The following is a 21730-nucleotide window of genomic DNA, read 5'->3' as shown; positions in this document are numbered from 1 at the left end:
CTGTACTGGAGTAAATCCTGCACCAGCCTGATGTTATCATGTATAGATCTTCTGGACATAAAACCTGTCTGTGTTTCAGAAATTACGTCTTTAAGGCCAGTCTTTAATCTATTTGTATAGATATACGTCAGTAGTTTATAATCACAGTGTAGAAGGTGGTTGTCTAGAACCTTGTTGTCTCTTCCTGTTTGGGTTTCAGGGTGATGACTTCCTGTTTCACGGTGTGTGGAAGTGAATTATCACACAAGATCTCTTTAAAAACCTGGAATATAAATTCTCTGAGAACATCCCAGAAGTTTCTGTAGAAACTGGCAGTAAGGCCATCAGAGCCAGGAGATTTATCCAGCTTCAAGCACATGGTGGCGCTGTCTAGTTCTTCCATATTATATAACCCTAACCCTAACCCTTCCATATTAATATCTTTGTCACAGTTTTCCTTGAAATCATCAGAGATTTGAGGGACAAAGTCTTTGACTTGGTCTAGCAGAAGGTCGCAGTCTGGGGTTGAAAAAGAAGAGCAATAAAGGTTTTGGTAAAAGTTGCTCATTTCTTTTGCCATTAGAATTTGGTCGGTACATTCATTGTTGTTAATAATAAGGGATTGAATGTGCTTTTTAACTTGCCTCCTCTTTTCCAGCCTGCAGAAGTATGAGCTGTTTTTTCCCTTCCTGAATCCACGCAGCTCTGGATCTGATAAAAGCTCTTTTCTTTCGTAGATTGAGTCTAATTTAGCTTGTAGGTCACGAGGTTATTTTTGTCAGCATCAGTCAACATTTGTTTAACACATAGTAGGTTTAACTCTTTAACTAACCTTACTGCTTCCAGGCCGTTGTTTCTTTTTAGGTTTTTGCTGAAAGAGATAGAGTAAGCCCGTATCTTATATTTTAGGTATTCCCATTTTTTAGTGTAGGTTATTATTGAATCGTCTAACAGAATCTTTTTCACTAGTTTCTTGATTTCCCTGCAATATAATTCATATTTTAAGAGACTTGCATTGAATTTCCAGTACCCTCCATGTCTCAAACTGTCAGGAAGAGGAGTAATTAATAAATTAATGCTGCAGTGATCAGTGAGAGGAGTTGGAGACATATTACAGTCTGATGTTAGTGTGAGAATATCATCTGTTCCTAACCAGAAATCTATTCTAGATCTGCTTGAAGCGTCTGATTTAAACCAAGAGAAATGTTTTTCATTAATATGTTTGTCTCTCCATAAGTCAATAAGACCCAAACTGGTACAGAAATCAGACAGAATCCGGTTTGGATGAACTTTAGTGCATTTGTTTGGGTATCAAGAGCTTCGTCCATAACCATGTTCCAACCCCACCTAATAAAACATATTTAGTAGGAAATCTGTGTTTAACTTGTTTGATATTTACTTCAATCATAGTAAGAAGCTCTTTATTTTTCAAAATGTTACAGTAACCATAAATATTACCTAGGATTATTAATGAGTCCTCAATATGTAATACAGAAAGAGACCAATGGCATCACTGTCATCTTTTGTATTATTATTTTCCCTGGAAAGTTATTCAGTAATATAGCCACACCTGCTGATTTTGAAGTACCATGTGAATAAGTAATTTGATCTGATTTGACCAAAATCTTTCATCAGTCCGTTGAATGGGTTTCTAAAGAAGAATAAAATGTGGATTCTTGTTTCTACATAAACTTCGCCTTCCTTTTGACATTTTCTCTCAGGCCCCTCACATTCAACGACAAAAACTTGAGATTAGATTTTAAAGACATAAAATTAAAACAAAAGAAAAGTTTAAAAGACACAAACCTTATTAAAAGTTTTGTTAAGACAGAAGGAACTAAAGGCAAGAATACCCTTTACATTATAACATAGAAAAATCAACCTGCATCCACAACCTTCACTAACTTTAACTTAAAACTTTTTTCATTTGAGCGAAAACAGAAATAACCTCTGGAGCGCAGATAAGAGTTTTACTCTGACAGGTAACTTAGAGATATAACTCCATACTAAACGGAAAAACGGTGTGGATCTTGATTTTTTTTTTAACCTTGTAATAGGATGATGTAAACATCAGATTAATCTGTAGTCTCAGAAAGGAGATGAAGCTTTGATCACCTTGCCGTCGATCACTGCCATGTGACCTCTGTAAAAGGTCACCTGACCCTGGGATCTGGCTTTGGTAATCTTGGGCCACAGTTCTTCTCTTGCCAGCCGGTCTTCCTTAATAAAATCTTGAGCAAAACGCAGACCTTGTTCTTTGCACACCTCTGAATCCTTCGTCACTTTCCAGACTGTGTCTCGACGGCGCCTCCTAGTGGCGCCTCCTGGTGAACTGCAGGATGACCTGACGGTCCGTCCCTCTTCTTTTCTTCCTAATCGGTGGATTGTATCGATCACATCTCCTATCTGGTCCGCCCACTGTCCTAAGATTCTTGAGAGAAGTTGTTCTGCCTTTTCTCTGAGGTTTTCTCCTTCTTGCTCTCCAACGGCTTCAGGTTCTTGTATCTTTCAGCCTCCAAGAGTTTTTCTTTCAAATTTGCATTTTCTTTATTCATTGCAGCGAACCTCAGTTCAAGATTTTCCATCGTAGATTTACATTCAGCAACGCCGACGGTGTTCTGCTCCACTTGGAGAGTAATGCGGGCAAACAAGTCAGAATTTTCTTTTAGCTGTTTTCCAAAGTCATCAGCCTGATATCCAGACTTTTAATGGCTGCTAAGACGGCAGCTCAGGAGACCTCAGTCTCAGTGGCTTGTTTTGTAGCAGGTGGGAGTTTGGTTGGAGTTGCATTCAGTTGCCGTCTAATACCGGAGGCATTTCTTGATGTCTCCATCGGTGTTTCAGCGCTAGCAGCAGGTAGTTATGCATGTTTAGCTTAGCAGCGTTAGCATTCTTCAGACTAGGAAAATCTTTCTCATTAACGGCCGACATCTTTTATAAAACTCTTATTTTCCTTCCTTACTCTAGAGCGTGGATGTTCCGGGTCGCCTTGGGGATGAAATGATGAGTAAAGGCCCAGTTTAAGTAACTGGTTTTGGGCTGAACGGATGGAGCTCAGAATAACACGTGTGCCCATCGCCATCTTGCCGGAAGATCTCGCCATTAATTCAACTGTATACTCTGTCAATTTATCTGTTATTCTTTTATATTTCATAATATTTAAATCTGGAATTTCAAACTGCATATTTATCATTTAACATTTTAGAAGCATCTGCATAGATCTGTATATACTCTGGGCACAGTAACTTCCCAGGTGTACTTGAGGCTAAATCAAACATTTAGATTATTTCCGGCTTTAGAAACCCAAAGAGGAAGTGATGAAAACAACCTGATCGACTCGGGAGATCAGAACCAGAAATCATGGGGTTAAGTATTAATGGTTTGTTTGCTGTTTCAAATATAGATTATAGATTTACAACGTTCCCTGAAAGCATCATTTTGTAAATAAATCCCAAGTCCACCTGTCATGATATGAGGGAAGACAATCGTAACCGTGCTTATCTATTTATCTACAGCCTAAGGGAGCATGAACTGCTTCCTATTCGAACTCCTTTTCTCTCTATAGTTTCCTAGGGCTCCCCCAGTGGCCATGAAACCAAACTACCGTTACTCCAGATATACAATAGAAACTGATCTCACAATATTTCCCTTCTTTTAAAGTTAATTGTAGCATACTGTGATCACACTACTAATATATAAAATATGTAATGCCAATATACTGAAAATACATGCTAAATGTATTTTAAATGTATTTCAATCACAAAAATAGTATGTGACCGGTGGACTTCTGCGTTGTGTGTGTTATGTGTTGATCGGACAAACCACAAAACACCAAGTCTGGGTTTGGAGGCTCTCCGTTCATTTAATCTGTCAATCGGGAGATATTAGCATTAGCACATAGCATGTGCTCCAGTTCTCCAACCCGATCTATACAGAATAATAGTGTTAGCATGCATCAAATGTTATAAAGGAGTAATAGCAACTCGAATGAAAATATCCAAACACCTATCATTAATACAGAAGGAAAAATAAACATTTGAACAATATAAATGAAAGGATTACAATGGATTATAAAACTTGCCTCTCGCCAGTGGAACGAGTAACAAAAGGGAAGAGGAAATTAATAACTTAATATTTATAATGGTGCTGGAGGACCCTGAACAAAAGAAGAAGAAAGTAGGGCGCAGCTGGAGGACCAAACTGCTAAAGCAGACACAGAGGAACACAAAGACAGTCAAGTATAAGCGGACAAATACATTAAAAGACTACGTAACTATCATTTAACACTAAAACATGCAAGAGAGGCTTTCTTTGCAGATGTCATAAACAAAAACATTAACAATGCTCCAGCTTTATTTGCAACAGTTGACAGAATCACAAACCCTCCTGTGATGTTACGCCTGAATTCCAATGTATTGCCGCCTGCAACCAGTTTTCCAGCTTCTTTTCAGAGAAAATTAATAAAATCAGAGGATTAATCTGAACATCCACTATAAAGTCAGTACCAATGCTGAGCCCAAACAAAACAAATACAGGAAAAATGACCCAATTTCAACTACTTAATTATAAAACCCTACAGGAAATTATAAGTCAATAAGCTCCAGTTCCTGCTGTCTTGATGTCCTAGATCTATAACTCTAGAACATTTCTTTAAGAAAGTCCTGCCTGTTATTGCTGCTGATCTGATCCAGATAGTAACTCATCGCTCTCATCAGGCGTTTTCCCCCAGGCTCTGAAAACAGCAGTAATCAAACCACTGATAAAAAAGAACAATCTGGACAAATCACTACTGCAGAATTACAGGCCGACCTCTGACCTCTGACCTCCCATTCATCAGCAAAGTTATTGAAAAAGCTGTGTAAACAATTAACTAGCTTCCTAACAATAACCAACCGCTTTGACTCCTTCCAGTCTGGTTTCCATGGTTACCACAGCACAGAGACTGGCCTAGTCAAAGTGTTCAATGACATCCATATAAATACGGACTGTGGCAGAACCACAGTGCTGGTTCTGTTGGACCTCAGTGTTGACCATGACATATTACTGAATCGACTGGAGAGTTGGGTCGGACTCTCCGGTCCAGTGCTTAACTGGTTTGAATCCTACATAAAGAACAGGGATTTCTTTGTTTCAATTGGAAACTTCTCATCAAAGAGGTCAAAGGTCACATGTGGGGTACCCCAAGGTTCAATCCTAGGACCCCTTTTATTCAATATTTATATGCTCCCACTAGCTCAGGTTATAACAGGAAATAATATTAGCTACCATAACTATGCAGATGACACACAGCTCTACATTACGATGTCACCAGGTGACCTTTGACCCCATCCAATCACTGAACAGAAGCTTAGAACAGATAAATATGTGGATGTGCCAAAACTTTCTCCAGCTGAACAGAAACAAAACTGAAGTTATTATTTTTGGACCTAAAGAGGAACGATCTAGAGTTATAGATCTAGAGTTATAGATCTGGAGATATAGATCTAGAGTTATAGATCTAGAGTTATAGATCTGGAGATATAGATCTAGAGTTATAGATCAATCAATCAATCAAATTTTATTTGTATAGCACATTTCAGCAGCAAGACATTTCAAAGTGCTTTACATCATAACAAACACAGAAACACAAAGCAACATAGAATCAATCATTAAGTCAAGTTCCATCAATAAATTTGTAATTGATTACATTTCAAATACAATCCTAAACAGGTGGGTTTTTAGTCTAGATTTAAAAGAAGTCAGTGTTTCAGCTGTTTTACAGTTTTCTGGAAGTTTGTTCCAGATTTGTGGTGCATAGATGCTGAAAGCTGCTTCTCCTCGTTTGGTTCTGGTTCTGGGGATGCAGAGCAGAACCAGAACCGGAACCTGAGAGGTCTGGAAGGTTGATACAACAACAGCAGATCTTTAATGTATTGTGGTGCTAAGCCGTTCAGTGATTTATAAACTAACAACAGTATTTTAAAGTCTATTCTTTGAGCTACAGGGAGCCAGTGGAGGGACTTTAGAACTGGTGTTATGTGCTCTATCTTCCTGGTTTTAGTCAGAACGCCAGCAGCAGCATCTGGATCAGCTGCAGCTGTTTGATTGATTTGTTGGACAGACCTGTGAAGACGCTGTTGCAATAATCAATACGACTGAAGATGAAGGCATGGATGAGTTTCTCTAGATCTGGCTGAGACATTAGTCCTTTAATCCTGGAAATGTTCTTCAGGTGATAGAAGGCCGACTTTGTGACTGTCTTTATGTGGCTCTGGAGGTTCAGGTCAGAGTCCATCACTACTCCCAGGTTTTAGCCTGATCACTGGTTTTAGTTGTAATAACTGAAGCTGTGCATTGACTCTAGATCTATATCTCTAGCTCTATGACTCTAGATCTATAACTCTAGATCTATAACTCTAGATCGTTCCTCTTTAGGTCCAAAAATAATAACTTCAGTTTTGTTTCTGTTCAGCTGGAGAAAGTTTTGGCACATCCACACATTTATCTGTTCTAAGCGTCTGTTCAGTGATTGGATGGGGTCAAAGGTCACCTGGTGACATCGTAATGTAGAGCTGTGTGTCATCTGCATAGTTATGGTAGCTAATATTATGTCCTGTTATAACCTGAGCTAGTGGGAGCATATAAATATTGAATAAAAGGGGTCCTAGGATTGAACCTTGGGGTACCCCACATGTGACCTTTGACCTCTTTGATGAGAAGTTTCCAATTGAAACAAAGAAATCCCTGTTCTTTATGTAGGATTCAAACCAGTTAAGCACTGGACCGGAGAGTCCGACCCAACTCTCCAGTCGATTCAGTAATATGTCGTGGTCAACACTGAGGTCCAACAGAACCAGCACTGTGGTTCTGCCACAGGCCATATTTATATGGATGTCATTGAACACTTTGACTAGGCCAGTCTCTGTGCTGTTGTAACCATGGAAACCAGACTGGAAGGAGTCAAAGCGGTTGGTTATAGTTAGGATGCTAGTTAATTGTTTACACAGCTTTTTCAATAACTTTGCTGATGAATGGGAGGTCAGAGGTCAGAGGTCGGCCTGTAATTCTGCATTAGTGATTTGTCCAGATTGTTCTTTTTTATCAGTGGTTTGATTACTGCTGTTTTCAGAGCCTGGGGGAAAACGCCTGATGAGAGCGATGAGTTACTATCTGGATCAGATCAGCAGCAATAACAGGCAGGACTTTCTTAAAGAAATGTTCTAGAGTTATAGATCTAGGACATCCAGACAGCAGGAACTGGAGCTTATTGACTTATAATTTCCTGTAGGGTTTTATAATTAAGTAGTTGAAATTGGGTCATTTTTCCTGTATTTGTTTTGTTTGGGCTCAGCATTGGTACTGACTTTATAGTGGATGTTCAGATTAATCCTCTGATTTTATTAATTTTCTCTGAAAAGAAGCTGGAAAACTGGTTGCAGGCGGCAATACATTGGAAATCAGGCGGTAACGTCACAGGAGGGTTTGTGATTCTGTCAACTGTTGCAAATAAAGCTGGAGCATTGTTAATGTTTTTGTTTATGACATCTGCAAAGAAAGCCTCTCTTGCATGTTTTAGTGTTAAATGATAGTTACGTAGACTTTCTTTATAGATGTCACAATGAACGTGGAGTTGAGTTTTACGCCATTTTCGTTCTGCCCTACGGCAGAGTTGTCTTGCAGATCTAACTGTTTGTGTATTTCTCCATGGAGATTTCTTTTTACCAGACACAACCTTCATTTTAATGGAATCAATAATATCTGAGACTTTAGACTGAAAATCTTTTACCAACTTATCTACATCATTACAGCTTAAGGGTGAGGAAGAAGAGTAGATTTGATTAAAAGTTTCTGCTGTGTTTTCAGTGAGAGAACGTTTTGTGATGGTTGCTGTTTGTCCAAGTGGGTTAAAAGATAAAGAACTTTCAAAGATAACAGGAAGTGATGCGACAGGCGACATCAGTTACAGAGACATTGGAAATATTCACACCCTTACTGATAACCAGGTCCAGTGTGTGTCCTTGAGTGTGTGTTGCTTGTTTGACATGTTGTGTTAAACCAAAAGTCTCTAAAATATTAGCGAGCTTTTTTGCCCCTCTGTCTTGGGGGTTGTCAACATGAATGTTGAAATCACCGACAATTATTAAACAATCATAATCAATACATATAAGAGATAGAAGTTCATTCAAGTCAGTAAAGAAATTTTCCACAAAAGTTGGAGTTTTGTATAAAGTTACTGTCAAAGTTCGTTTGTGGCCTTTAGCTTCAATTCCAAGATACTCAAAGAGGTGAAGTGACCGAAAGAGATTTTACTACAATTTATGGTATTCTTAAATATTGAAGCCACGCCTCCTCCTTTTTTATGTTTTCTATTCTCACTGAAGAAATTGTAGTTAGGAGGCGCAGATTCAATTAGTACGATCGATTCATTATTATCATTCAACCATGTTTCTGTCAGAAACATAACATGGATATTATGCTCAGTGATGAAATCATTAATTAATAGAGCCTTAGCACAGAGAGATCTGGGATTTAAAAGAGTTTAAGTGACTTGGAGGCCAAGAAATCTTCAGTCTGAGGTTCCTTTAGGCAGGGGAACAGTCTGAGGTTTGAATTAGGTTCCCTATATTTTATGTTTCTGTTTCTTGTAAATTTTCTTGTAGTGATCCGGACAGGTAATGTCCTGTTCTGCAGTGCCGAGATCTAGAGTTATAGATCTAGAGTCATAGAGCTAGAGATATAGATCTAGAGTCAATGCACAGCTTCAGTTATTACAACTGAAAACCAGCGATCAGCCCGAAACCTGGGAGTAGTGATGGACTCTGACCTGAACCTCCAGAGCCACATAAAGACAGTTACAAAGTCGGCCTTCTATCACCTGAAGAACATTTCCAGGATTAAAGGACTAATGTCTCAGCCAGATCTAGAGAAACTCATCCATGCCTTCATCTTCAGTCGTATTGATTATTGCAACAGCGTCTTCACAGGTCTGTCCAACAAATCAATCAAACAGCTGCAGCTGATCCAGATGCTGCTGCTGGCGTTCTGACTAAAACCAGGAAGATAGAGCACATAACACCAGTTTTAAAGTCCCTCCACTGGCTCCCTGTAGCTCAAAGAATAGACTTTAAAATACTGTTGTTAGTTTATAAATCACTGAACGGCTTAGCACCACAATACATTAAAGATCTGCTGTTGTTGTATCAACCTTCCAGACCTCTCAGGTTCTGGTTCTGGTTCTGCTCTGCATCCCCAGAACCAAACGAGGAGAAGCAGCTTTCAGCATCTATGCACCACAAATTTGGAACAAACTTCCAGAAAACTGTAAAACAGCTGAAACACTGACTTCTTTTAAATCTAGACTAAAAACCCACCTGTTTAGGATTGTATTTGAAATGTAATTAATTATGAATTTAATGATGGAACTTGACTTAATGATTGATTCTATGTTGCTTTGTGATTCTGTGTTTGTAATGATGTAAAGCACTTTGAAATGCCTGCTGCTGAAATGTGCTATACAAATAAAATTTGATTTGATTTTCATTTTAAAGAAAACATTTTGTGTAAATATACTATTGGGTACCTCTGCTATCACTCGCTAGTTCCTCCAGTTCCTCACTAAATGTCCTCAGAGAGCTGGATAGGCCAGAACCTCCCCGAGCCTCCTCTGCACACCTGCAAGTATTCTCCGCTTATCAGGTGGAGCATAAGAAGAGCCGGCGGCCGATCCTTTGATGCCAGAGTGTTCGTCTATATGGTAACTCCAGCCCCTCAGAGTGTCAGGTAGTTATCTGCAGATCTTTGAGTTCTCCGCTGATCCGCGCTTGTATCTTGTCTTCCTAGGTGTGGTCCTACTCTGGATTCCAGTCCGATCGTGCAGTCTGACCTCTGATTCGGAGTGATTCCCCGTGGCTTCCACGGCTGGTCCTAGCTCCACCGTTAACCCTCCGTTTCCCACGCTGCCACTCTCTAGCAGACAGCTCTCCGGCGCTTGGTTCCCAACCACCCTCCTAGTGTATTTTCCCTCCTGTCCTGAGCATCTGAACTTTCAGAGTCACGCCTATAGTTAATAAAGCGAAAGCACTGCTTCGACCTCCCGATGGTGTTTTCTGCATGTGGGTTAAACAGATTCTCAAAACCATGACATATACAACTATTGATATAGACCCAGTTACAAGTACACTCAAAAAATACTAATGAAGCACATTTATATTACATAAAAAACAATATACTTAAAATATGCTAAGTGTAACTTAAATTGTTCCAAAAAGTACGTGAAAGTACACTTACTACACTTTAAATTGTGCTTTAATACAATTTAATTACTATTAAAATACACTAAGCACAAAATTAGTTGTTCCAAAATAGCACACTTTAAGTTAACTAATCCTAAGTGACCTTAAAGTATACTCATGATTAGTCTGACTTAAAGTATGCTCAAGTATACTAAAATTTAACATAGTTAGTATAAACTGTCAAGAAGTGGCTTCATTAGGCGCCAGAAAGGGAGGAAAGAATCATGGAACCAAAGTGACGCCAACCAGAGTCAGACCTGGTTTTAGCCCAACTTGTACCGTTTCCCTGGTTCATACAGTACAAGGCTGAACCTCCTGGACAACAGACTGTTGCTCTGACAGTCAAAAAGGAGTCAAATGTTTACAGACCTATGTCTGTTTTCTTAAATAAAATGTTATATTAATGCCATGTTGTCATTTTTTAGCTTGTGTACACATTTTTGGAAATATGGTAATGTAAGATAATTATGAATGACATAATACCCATTGTCTGCCAATAAGATTGTGTGTTTAACACCAGTGAAGAAACTTTTAACAGTATGCTATGATGTAGAACTATCAGACCAAAAATGTACATGAATGAACATTGATTCCTTAACTTTCATTCAATATAAAATCAACCTAAATGTGCATGTAGATCCACATTCAAATGATGGTTCAATCAACATTGATACAAAGTCAGTTATAGTTGAAACTGTCATGAAGTGCGGCAGTTGGTGAGGATGGAACACAGCAGGACCCAGGCTATAGTGAATAAATGATGGTTCATAATCCAGGAGCTCAGATGCTGGTAGCAACTGGTACAATGAACAAAAATAAGACCATAAGTCTGACAATGACACAACAGAAATGACAAGGACCTGACAGAGAGCAAGAGACACAGGTGGGTATAGATACACAGGGAAGGTTATCAAGGGAAACGAAAGACAGTTGGAAACAATCGGAACAACAAGACAACACAATAACTAAATTGACACACAGAAAACCAAATCCCCACAAAAACTTTGATTCAACATGAGACTCACCAACTGCTTTCAATTTCGTTTCAATGTCAGGCTTCAACGTAGATTCAATGTTTCTGCCTAATGTTGTTTCACCAGATTTTGCTATCTGGGGTAATTGTTCTTTATTGCTCTTAACCCAGCAGGTGGTGCTGTTAGCTTCTGAATTTCCCGGCTGAAGGAAATCTGAAAAACAATGTTTGTTTTCATCCAGAGCTGCTGAGGCAGAACTTCAGCTGATCTGGTAAAAAGCCCGACCCACAGCGCCGCTAATCCAGATTAGAGAGTGAGACGCTGAGTTGAGGACAGAAAGGACAGGAGGACAATCAGGATTCTGCTGCAGGAACTGTGATGCCGTGATGGACAGCAGAGGACGCAGAGGAACCGATGGGTCAGTGAAACGCTCGTCCATCAAGCGCAGCGTGTCTTCTGGATCCCAGAGGGTAAGATGCTGCTGAGTGACCAGAAGATGCAGGGATGGAACAGTCTCTGCATTTTCTGGAGATGGTTTGGAACAGATATCCTCTGGTCCAATCGGAGCGGTTCAGACTGGACCGGAATCAGGTTGGGGTTCGATTGGACCGGATTTGTTGTCATGGCTCTAGTTTCTATGGTGATGATGGAGTGTTGCTGACCTGACAGCAGAATCCCAGCACTGGTTCTGTCTGACCATTTCCATCTCTGCATCTCCTTGGTGTTCTGGTCCAACTCTCTTTCCCACGGTTCTTCAGTTACATTAGGTCTGTTCAGATCACTAAGCATCCCACTGCATTCCAACCAGGATGAGTCCAAACTTTGACTGGACTTCAGTTCAGACATGGACTCAGACCGGTGTTCTGACTATCTGTGCTACCTCGTCAGATTCTCCTACTGTAGCACGGATTGATAGCTAAGTCTATCTGTCTGTGCTACCCGTCCAAAGCTGCTACCGTCATGTTTACAGTCAGAAAACTACAGCAGGTTGTTAATGTTAAATATATTGGATAACAATATTTGAGTGACTGAAGTGGAAGCTTAGCAGTTATGGTTAGCTTAGCATCGGAACAATTTCTATCCATGACGAAACCACAAGAAGATCACTTCCTTCATCTGAACATCTACCTGTTTAAAATGAACAGCTGTAGAAGTTTGCACTAATCCTTTACTAGAATATCCTACCTGTTAAAATATTTTAGATACAGAGGTTTGTGAGGATAAACATTTAACAGGTTTTTATTGGAATTAAACACAGACAACAGATCAACACAACTCTTTTATGCACATTAATCTGCTGTATGACAGACTTTATTAAATGCAGCCACAATGTGTCACTGAACCGCGCAGGTCACTGAAATGATAGGATATGATTCATATACACTAATATTACACGGCTATTACAGCTTCAATCCCACTTATTATCGCTAACTTCTGTTTAGCAAAGTTTAATAATAAAAAAGAGCGTAATTAAACTAAAATATTTAAAGCATAAGGACAAAATAGCCCCAAAAACAACATAATTTGTCCTGATAAACAATGACTTGTTTACAGTAACGACTTTGCAGACGGCAAACTAAAAACAATTAATAAATATATTTACAAGCTGCTGTCATGTAAAGTAAAACCATGAAGTAATTCAGCAGCTTAATGAAAACCAGGAATCAAATAGATGAAATAAAACACATGAAACAAAACGTCCACAGGTAGGACATATTTATAACAAATCTGCTGAGTCAGCAGTATGTGACGTAGCATCGATGAGCGCATTACCACAAGGTAGGACAGATTTACGGGTAGCACAGATAAACAGAACAGTGGCCCACTGAGAAATGTCCCGGTGCTCCCAATTAGCCAACAAACTGGGACTGACAAGTCAGAAATCATCTGGGCTCATTGTCTCCTGATTCAGTTTCCCTCTGATCTGGTCACATTATAGGACCTTCACTGGAGTTCTGCTGAAATTCTCTCAAGTTCTTTTTGTCCAACTGGGTTGTTTAGTCCAGTCGGAGTGAGCTGGTTTATTGAACCCGAGGTTCCACCTGGTCCTCCTCTTCCTCAGCAGGATGCAGCGTCTCCACGTCCGCAGGTTCAGTCAGAGCTGAAAATGTCTGAACCAAACAGGTCACAAAACTTGGAGTCAAGAGTCCAGCTCCAACCAGGAGGAAGAGAGCAAATGTTTTTGTTCTCAACAACAATCCGAAGATATAAAAAAATCCAACAAATTAGCTGAAAAATAAGAATAAACATTTGTTTTTGTTCAATTTCACTGAAGATTAATCATTTTTTTCCTTTATTATGCAGTTGTTGAGTCACTCCTCCACCATGTGATGATGATGATTATGGTTTCTGTGCAGCTTTATTGTTCACATGAAACAGACAAATCACACTGAGGCTAATGTTCCACTCAGACAGTAATCCATTACTTTAACAAAGTGGAGATTCGGGAACACACACACACACACACACGCACACATGCACACACACACACACCCCGACGTGCTTTCATCACTTGTGGGGACTTAACATTGACTTCCATTAATTTCTACAGCCTAAGCCTTACGATATACCTAACCCTTACCTTAACCTTTGCCCTCAACCTAACTATCACAGACCTAACCACTAACCCAAATACAACAATTTCCCTCATGGGGACCAAGAAATAGTCCCCACAAGGAGCAATGATTCCCATAACCCCACATTGTAGACAGAAATCCATCCATCCATCCATCCATCTTCCGCTTATCCGAGGTCGGGTCGCGGGGGTAGCAGCTTCAGAAGGGAGGCCCAGACTTCCCTCTCCCCGGCCACTTCTTCTAGCTCTTCCGGGGGAATCCCGAGGCGTTCCCAGGCCAGCCGAGAGACATAGTCCCTCCAGCGTGTCCTGGGTCTTCCCCGGGGCCTCCTCCCGGTGGGACGTGCCCGGAACACCTCACCAGGGAGGCGTCCAGGAGGCATCCTGACCAGATGCCCAAGCCACCTCAACTGTAGACAGAAATGTTTACAGCAAAACAAAGACCAGCACATCAGCTTCTGTCTTTCACTGATTGACTCTCCAGTAACATTCTGGTTTTAAAACCAGTAAGACTTTGATACAAACTCCCAGTTACCTGAAATCAGTCAGTCGCCTCCTGGCCCATCAGCCAAATTCCAGGTCAAACTCCAGACAATTCCTGTTCTTGTTTCATTGAAGAAACATTTTCAAAATGCAAAACATGGCCTCCAGAGCTGATTTAGAGACAATTATTTGCACTTCCTATCACCTTGACAACGGCTTTTACTAGCCAGGCTTCTGACTGGCTGAGTCAGCTACTGAACTCTGCTGCTCTGGACCTTCACCGCCAAACATAGTGGCTGGAACCTAAAGAGGCATTTCAGTCCATGACTGGGCCCAGTTTGGCCAGTGACTGGGACCAGTTTGCTCCAGCAGCTTTGTTTTGTTGAAGCTGCTGTTTTTTAAATCCTCTGTGGAGGATTAAAAAAACCAACTGGAAGCATTTATTTCCATAGGTTTTTGTATCTAGATTTTTTTCTGTATTCTTAACGTTTGTTTGGATCTTATGTCTGTGAAAAGTGCTTTATGAATAAACAGTAGTTGTTATATCCAGCCTTAGTGAGTCTGCAGTGTTTTAGAGCAGCAACACCTTAACCACTGCTTGCTGTTTCCTGCTGCAGGTTCACAGAGCGTGGATCGAGAGAACCTTCCAGAAGAGAGAATGCATCCAGATCATTCCCAGCAAAGATGCCAGCAGGTGAAATGATGCACAGATCTCTGTTATATTGTTGTTGTGTTGATGAAGAGAAGCTCAGGTGCTCTGAGCAAGGCGGTCACATGGTGCTGATCTCGTCTGAGTTTCAGTCATGTGACTCTCAAGAAATCCCCTGACCCCTGACCCAAAAACAGCGGTTCCCCTTGTGGGGACCAGGCCCACAAGGGGAACCAGGACGAAGCAGAGCAGCTTCTCATATTCAGAGATTTCCTGAAGGTGGAGCAAAGCAGGGAAGCTAAAATCTGAAAACATCTGCTCCACCTCCAGCTGCTGTGGTTCTCTTCCTCTCTGCTCTGAGTCAAACCAACCTGTTCCCCTCCTGGCCTGTGGGGGCGCTGCACCAAGAACCATTGAAGGAAACGACACAAAAACCTCTGAAGACACTGAGAGCAACTTCCTTCTTCACCAGATGGAAACAAGATGGAGGTGTCAGATTTTAGCGGTTGGAGGATTTCTCTTTAGTCTTTGGCCAGGAGACCAGGAGCCATTTCTGCTGCTAGCGCTAGGCTAGCAAGTTAGCTTTGGTTGTATTTACCCAGAATTTACCCTGTGCTGTAGTTCACGTCCTGCTTTTGGAGAGGTCTCTGGTTCTGTTTGAATGTTTGAATTCAAACAGAACCAGAGTTCACTTCAACTGAACCCAGACCGAGGTCTGGAGGACCAGAGGTCAGAGGTCGGTTAGGATTGAGACCAACTGGACCGGACTTTATAGGCAAATGGACTGGAGTCGGGTTGAAGCAGACTGAACGGTGAATGATGCAGTCGAACTGACTTCAGGTTTCAGCCAAAGACTAGTGCCGTGTTTCCTAGATCATCAATGAGGGGTTGAAGGTCAGAAGTCAGCTCTTCTCTTACAGGCATAATAATCTCTGGATGGAGGTTTTAATTCTGTTTTAGTTATTTTTGGTTTTAAAATCAAATCTCCAGTCAATGAGACACAGTGAGTTTCTTTTGCATGATGACCCTTCATAAATAAACTTGCCTTTAATGTGAGGTAAAGTGGATGTCTTCTTTCTGCTGTGTAGGTGCAGCTGTGGCCAGCTGGTGGCGCAGCACCCCCCCATCCCTGCAGGGGCAGTGGAGGAGACGGGCCAGCTGGTTCAGTTGGATGTCCAGCCTGCAGAGAGATGGAGCATCCTGAAACACACCCAGACCTTTTCCACTGACGCCTATGGAGTCCTGGAGTTCCAGGGGGGAGGACATGTCAACAAGGCCATGGTAACACGGAGCAGACCAGGTTACTAGGATGATGGTAGCAGCTCAGACTGACTCTCTCCCTTTCATGCTGTCTCTGTCCTGCAGTACATCAGGGTCTCCTATGACTCCAAGCCAGACTCTCTGCTCCACCTGATGGTGAAGGAATGGCAGCTGGAGCTGCCTACGCTGCTCATCTCCGTCCATGGAGGGCTGCAGAACTTTGACCTGCCCCCCAAACTGAAGCAGGTCTTTGGGAGGGGGTTGATCAAGGCCGCAGTCACCACCGGAGCCTGGATCTTCACAGGAGGAGTCAGCACAGGTGCAACACTCAGCTCCAATAGACTAATATCTATCAGTGTGCCTGTTAGAGCCACAAATACCCAGGATGAAAACCTGATGAGTTGATGACAGCAGAACCAAACCAAGAGAGAAGTGTGATCATATTAACTCTGATTCTGCTGAGCTCCCTCCATCTGCTGTTGCAGGGGTGATTCGACATGTTGGAGATGCTCTCAAAGACCATTCATCCAAGTCCAGAGGAAAGGTCTGTGCCATCGGCATCGCACCCTGGGGAATTGTCGAAAACAAAGAGGACCTGATTGGGAAAGATGTAAGAAGAGTCTGATTAAATCAGGTTTACAAGTCCAGAGCATCTCTGAGCTTCTGCCTTTGTTTACTCAGTGGTGGACTTGTATGGTGGTAGCTTGCTCTGATTGGATGTTAGTAGACAGTCATGAATGAAAATGGCTGTGATATCTCCTGATGTCTAGTGGTCTGTTCATTTCTACTGATGAAGGGATTCTCTTCACCCTTAGTTCAGTTGGTTCCATCTTTGTTGGGTTTGTAGAGGACATGAGCTAGTGGCCCTTTGGGTATCATGGGAGGAGTAGGAGGTACTGTGCAGCTCCTCCCATGCCCTCGTTAGCTGGGTCCAGATTTCTGACACATTGTGGAGGATGAAGCATGGACTCTGCCAGGCAGCCCTCTGTCAGGTGTTAATGGACCAGATCTCAAGGTACCTTCAGGAAGAAGACCTGGAGAACCTCGGGTTTGGTCTTTGGTTGGGATGCTGGCATCTTCAGTATGCACTCTAGATGCTAACAGCTGAGTCTGAAGTGACCAGGATGAGAGTCATGAGCTGGAATTCAGGAGGTCATGAGGGAAATATGGAGCAGGAGTTGTGTAGATGACAGGGGTGATGATGCTGTGATCTGCTAATCTGGTCTGTCGAAGAGAAGAAAGATCGGTTGCTCCATCTGTGTTTGGACCCTTATCCTCGGTCGGGAATGTTCATTGATCTGTGAAAGTGTTTAATTCATTGTTATTGATGATGTTAATATCACCATGATAACCTCTAATGCAGGGGTCTCAAACTCCAGGCCTCGAGGGCCGCAGACCTACAGTTTTTAGATATGCCACAGGTACAAAACACTGGAATGAAATGGCTTAATTACATCCTCCTTGTGTAGGTCATTTCTCCAGAGCCTTGCTAACGACTTAATTATTCTATTCAGGTGTGATGCAGCAGAGGCACATCTAAAAGTTGCAGGACTGCGGCCCTCGAGGACTGGAGTTTGAGACCCCTGCTCTAATGGAAGCCTGCTGCTGTGTTTCAGGTGACTCGCCCTTACCAGACCATGTCCAACCCGCTCAGTAAGCTGTCGGTCCTGAACAGCAGCCACTCTCACTTCATCCTATCCGACAATGGCACCACTGGCAAATATGGAGCTGAGGTCCGCCTCCGCCGGCAGCTGGAGAAACATGTCTCCCTGCAGAAGATCAACACACGTAAGTCATGTGACCCTGCAGCAGCCTCTCCCTGGCCTGCTAAGTCTCCTCTACTCATGTGCCTGGTCAGGTGACCTGTGGGTTTCCCTTTGTCGTCCTATGCCTGGAGGTGTCTGTAAGGCAGGGACAGCAAGGGGAGCCTCAGCTGTCACCCCTTCCTTCAACTCCCACAGAACCAGGCAAACCCAAACGAGAGTCCAACCCTCCAGACAGAGACAGAACAGACCCATCAACATAAAACCAACCAAACAAAACCAAAGGAAGGTTCTAGAGTCCTTCAATGTCAGGAAATCAGTGAAACTACTCAACCTCCTTTGTGTTGTGATCTAATGTCCACAGAACAGGAAGGAAAATTGAAAATTGCTGAGGAGTTTTTAAATGGGGTTAAAGGGTCATGTTTACATTGCCTCAGAGTTATAAGGTAAAAAAGAGCCTTTATTTTCGTTCTCCAACCATAGAATAAAACACACTGATACAATCACAACATCATAGAAAAAGACATTTTGTTTGCCATGGGCAGCTGTGAAGCCTTCTGTTCCTGGAAGGCACAAAAATCTGATGAAATGTTTATACTTACTGGTCAGACCTTCTACAATCAGATCCTGTTTTCACCGACGATCCTCCATTACTTTGTCTTTAGTTTCATGACAGTCCCTTTTCTCCTCCTGTCTGAGTCTGAGCGTGGCTTTGGGAGGCTGGCGATGGTCATCCTGACAGGTGCTTTGATGTTGCCAGGTTTGGGCCAGGGTGTCCCAGTGGTCTGCCTGATCCTAGAGGGGGGTCCTAATGTCATCTCCATTGTGCTGGAGAGTTTGAAGGAGGAACCACCTGTCCCAGTTGTGGTTTGTGACGGTAGCGGCCGGGCCTCCGACATCCTCTCCTTTGCTCACAGATACTGCGAAGAGGACGGGTAAGAACATTTCTGCTGCTTTGGTGTATGTGTTGGTGGTAATTTTCAAGGTGCATGTGTGATGATGCTTAAAGGTGGCGCAGACACGACCTTAGGTGGACAGCGAAGGATTTTATGCACAACCACCGAATCGGGGGAATCATGCCAATCAGTGAGGAACTCCTGCAGATCTCAGGAGTTGACCTCTGGTTCTACTGACATTCTTCACCACAGCTGGCCTGTGGACTTGTAACTCAAGTCTTTCTATGCATTCTGTTATCATCAGTTCCTGATTCCTGCCCTTCTGTGATGCTGGAAACCATTCATCTTGTCAGTTCTGTGAGAAACGGGTTTTAAGCTGCAGACCTGAGAGGCCGTGTATTCTCAGACACAATATTACCTCCGGATGACAACGTACCTTCCGGTTTCTCCTCAGTGTCCTGTTCTACCTCTGCAGGCTGGTGAACGAGAGTGTCAAAGATCAGCTCCTGGTCACCATCCAGAAAACTTTTAACTATAGCCGCAGCCAGGCGCAGCAGATCTTCCAGATGGTGATGGAGTGCATGAAGAAGAAGGCTCTGGTAAGACAGCAAAGCTCTAGCTGTTGTAATGGCTGCATCGTCCTGTTCAGTCCCTTCATTGCTGCAACAACAAATCTCCTTCTCATCACCCTGTCTGTGTCATCATTCATCCTCCTGACATCAGAAACCCTTTTTCCTGTCCTGTTCACACAGTAAACAGATAAGGTTCTCTGCTGGTTCTGACAGCATCTTATCAAAACCAGCAGGACTGTTTTCAGTTTTCACATGGTTCAGTCCTCACTTCCCATGCGTATCAGCAATCCAAGGAAAACACCCTGGCAGAGCCAGATGTACTGAAACAGTGGTCTGCTATGGCAGGACGTTATCGGAGGGTACGCACAAAACTACCTCTGCACAAGACACAAGACAGGAGCACAACCACATCACCAACAAACTAGCAAACCCACAAAATAATCCACAAGAACACAATGCCCATGGCCCACAAAAACAGAGGATCTGATCCACATAAGGCCTAACGTGCACAACACGACACATTCGCATACAGACACACACTTATATATCTGCATAGTGTTTCTCCAAGCTACATTCTTTTTTTTTTTACCCCTCCAGGGGGTCTTTTGTGGGCTCTAGTGTCCCTTTTACGAAAGTAGGCTGACAGGAAGGGGGAAGGAGAGGAGGGAAGACATGCGGCAAATGTCGCCGGGTCCGGGAGTCGAACCCGCGACGGCCACGTCGAGGACTCAAGGCCTCCAAATACGGGTCGTGCTAACCGCTATGCCATCACGGCACGCCCCCAAGCTACGTTCTTCATGTATGAGGTTGAAGAAGAGTCAGTGAGCTGAATTCCATTTATTAATACCAAAATACAGCTGGTCCATAGTTCATGTTATCCTTAAGGGCTAGCAGAACAAAATGGCATCAAGCAACAGTTTGTAAAGCCCTTCAATAGCTTTTATCTAAGGCATGCCCCAAAAAGGGCGTTCCCCTCTAGTGTGTCATATCCTTTAACCTTAGTGTCATGATCCAAGTTTTGGTCCTGAGTTTTCTCTTTAATTTCCTCCAGCTGGGCGTTAATTGACGCCCAGCTGATCGTTTTCTCTGGGTAAATTGGTAACACTTTATTTGACAGGTTGTGAATAAGACCGTCATGACACTGTTATAAACATCAGGAAGTCTTCATGAATATTTATGACTGTTGTCATAAAGTATCATTTGGTAAATCATGACACTTTTAATACAAAGTTGACATTATTCAAAATGTCTTTGTTATGACAACTTGTCATTAGCCAAGAAATCATGAGCTGACATAAATTTGTTATAAAAGTATTACATTCAGGGGCCTCCAGAGATTCAGGGGCCTCCACGCATTCAGGGGCCTCCACACATTCAGGGGCCTCCAGAGATTCAGGGGCCTCCACACATTCAGGGGCCTCCACACATTCAGGGGCTTCCACACATTCAGGGGGCTCCACGCATTCAGGGGCCTCCACACATTCAGGGGCCTCCACACATTCAGGGGCCTCCACGCATTCAGGGGCCTCCACACATTCAGGGGCCTCCAGAGATTCAGGGGCTTCCACACATTCAGGGGCTTCCACACATTCAGGGGCCTCCACACATTCAGGGGCCTCCAGAGATTCAGGGGCCTCCAGAGATTCAGGGGCCCCTAGAAATGGTTTAATTGTACCACACACCATAGATCTAAACCTGTAGCATCATTTATGGAGAATAACAATGTTATTACATTTTATTTAATGCATCAGCTGAGAAAAAAAACTACATTTAGGATTTAACTAGGACGTTTACTTTGTAAAAGTTTAAAGAATCATCTTGATAGTTTGATTGTTGTGTTACCATGGCTACAATATGGTGTAATCTTTGTGTTTGTTCACAAATACGTCACAGCAAATAACCAATAATCAGTGATTGATTTTAAACCTGGTCTCCCCTCACAGATTCACTAAATCTACATTTAAACATGTTAGTGATGCTGGGGGGGGGGTCTGTCTAAGGCCCCATATTACCTTGGGCCGGCCCTGCATGAACGGCCTCTAGGCTGGAATCTACCTGGAATCAATGTTCCCTCTAATTTTTCATGTGTCTGGTCATACACACAGGCTCCCTGAGTACACTGAGGACAAACTGTGAGCAACATCAGGTGTGAGCACGATGGCCACACACCTGTATTACACCTGTAATAAATCTGGGATTATAGAAAGTTACATGGCTTATTAAAAGAATCAGATTACAGCAGAAACTTCCATTAGTTTGCTTTTAATTTAAGTGATTTGCTGCACTTAAAATGAAAAAAAAAAACAAC

General features: G+C 42.4%; 1 protein-coding gene across 1 annotated transcript; it reads left to right on the top strand.

The window, feature by feature from the left end:
- Positions 1 to 16163: 16163 nt before the first annotated feature.
- Positions 16164 to 18893, top strand: LOC111608350 (transient receptor potential cation channel subfamily M member 1-like). The gene is made up of 5 exons (XM_023331924.1): positions 16164 to 16212; positions 16297 to 16510; positions 16677 to 16801; positions 17808 to 17979; positions 18715 to 18893. The coding sequence occupies exons 1-5, from the start codon at positions 16210 to 16212 to the stop codon at positions 18891 to 18893; spliced, it is 693 nt and encodes a 230-aa protein (XP_023187692.1). The 5' UTR covers positions 16164 to 16209.
- Positions 18894 to 21730: the final 2837 nt, after the last annotated feature.

This window comes from Xiphophorus maculatus, chromosome 4 (assembly GCF_002775205.1).
Source record: "Xiphophorus maculatus strain JP 163 A chromosome 4, X_maculatus-5.0-male, whole genome shotgun sequence".
Classification (NCBI taxonomy): domain Eukaryota; kingdom Metazoa; phylum Chordata; class Actinopteri; order Cyprinodontiformes; family Poeciliidae; genus Xiphophorus; species Xiphophorus maculatus.
This window is presented reverse-complemented; position numbering and strand designations above follow the sequence as displayed.

Coding starts and splice junctions, on each gene's coding strand:
- LOC111608350 (XM_023331924.1), top strand. Junction 16,511..16,676: donor CACAGGAGGAGTCAGCACAG/GTGCAACACTCA, acceptor CTGCTGTTGCAG/GGGTGATTCGACATGTTGGA. Junction 17,980..18,714: donor CCTGCAGAAGATCAACACAC/GTAAGTCATGTG, acceptor TGATGTTGCCAG/GTTTGGGCCAGGGTGTCCCA.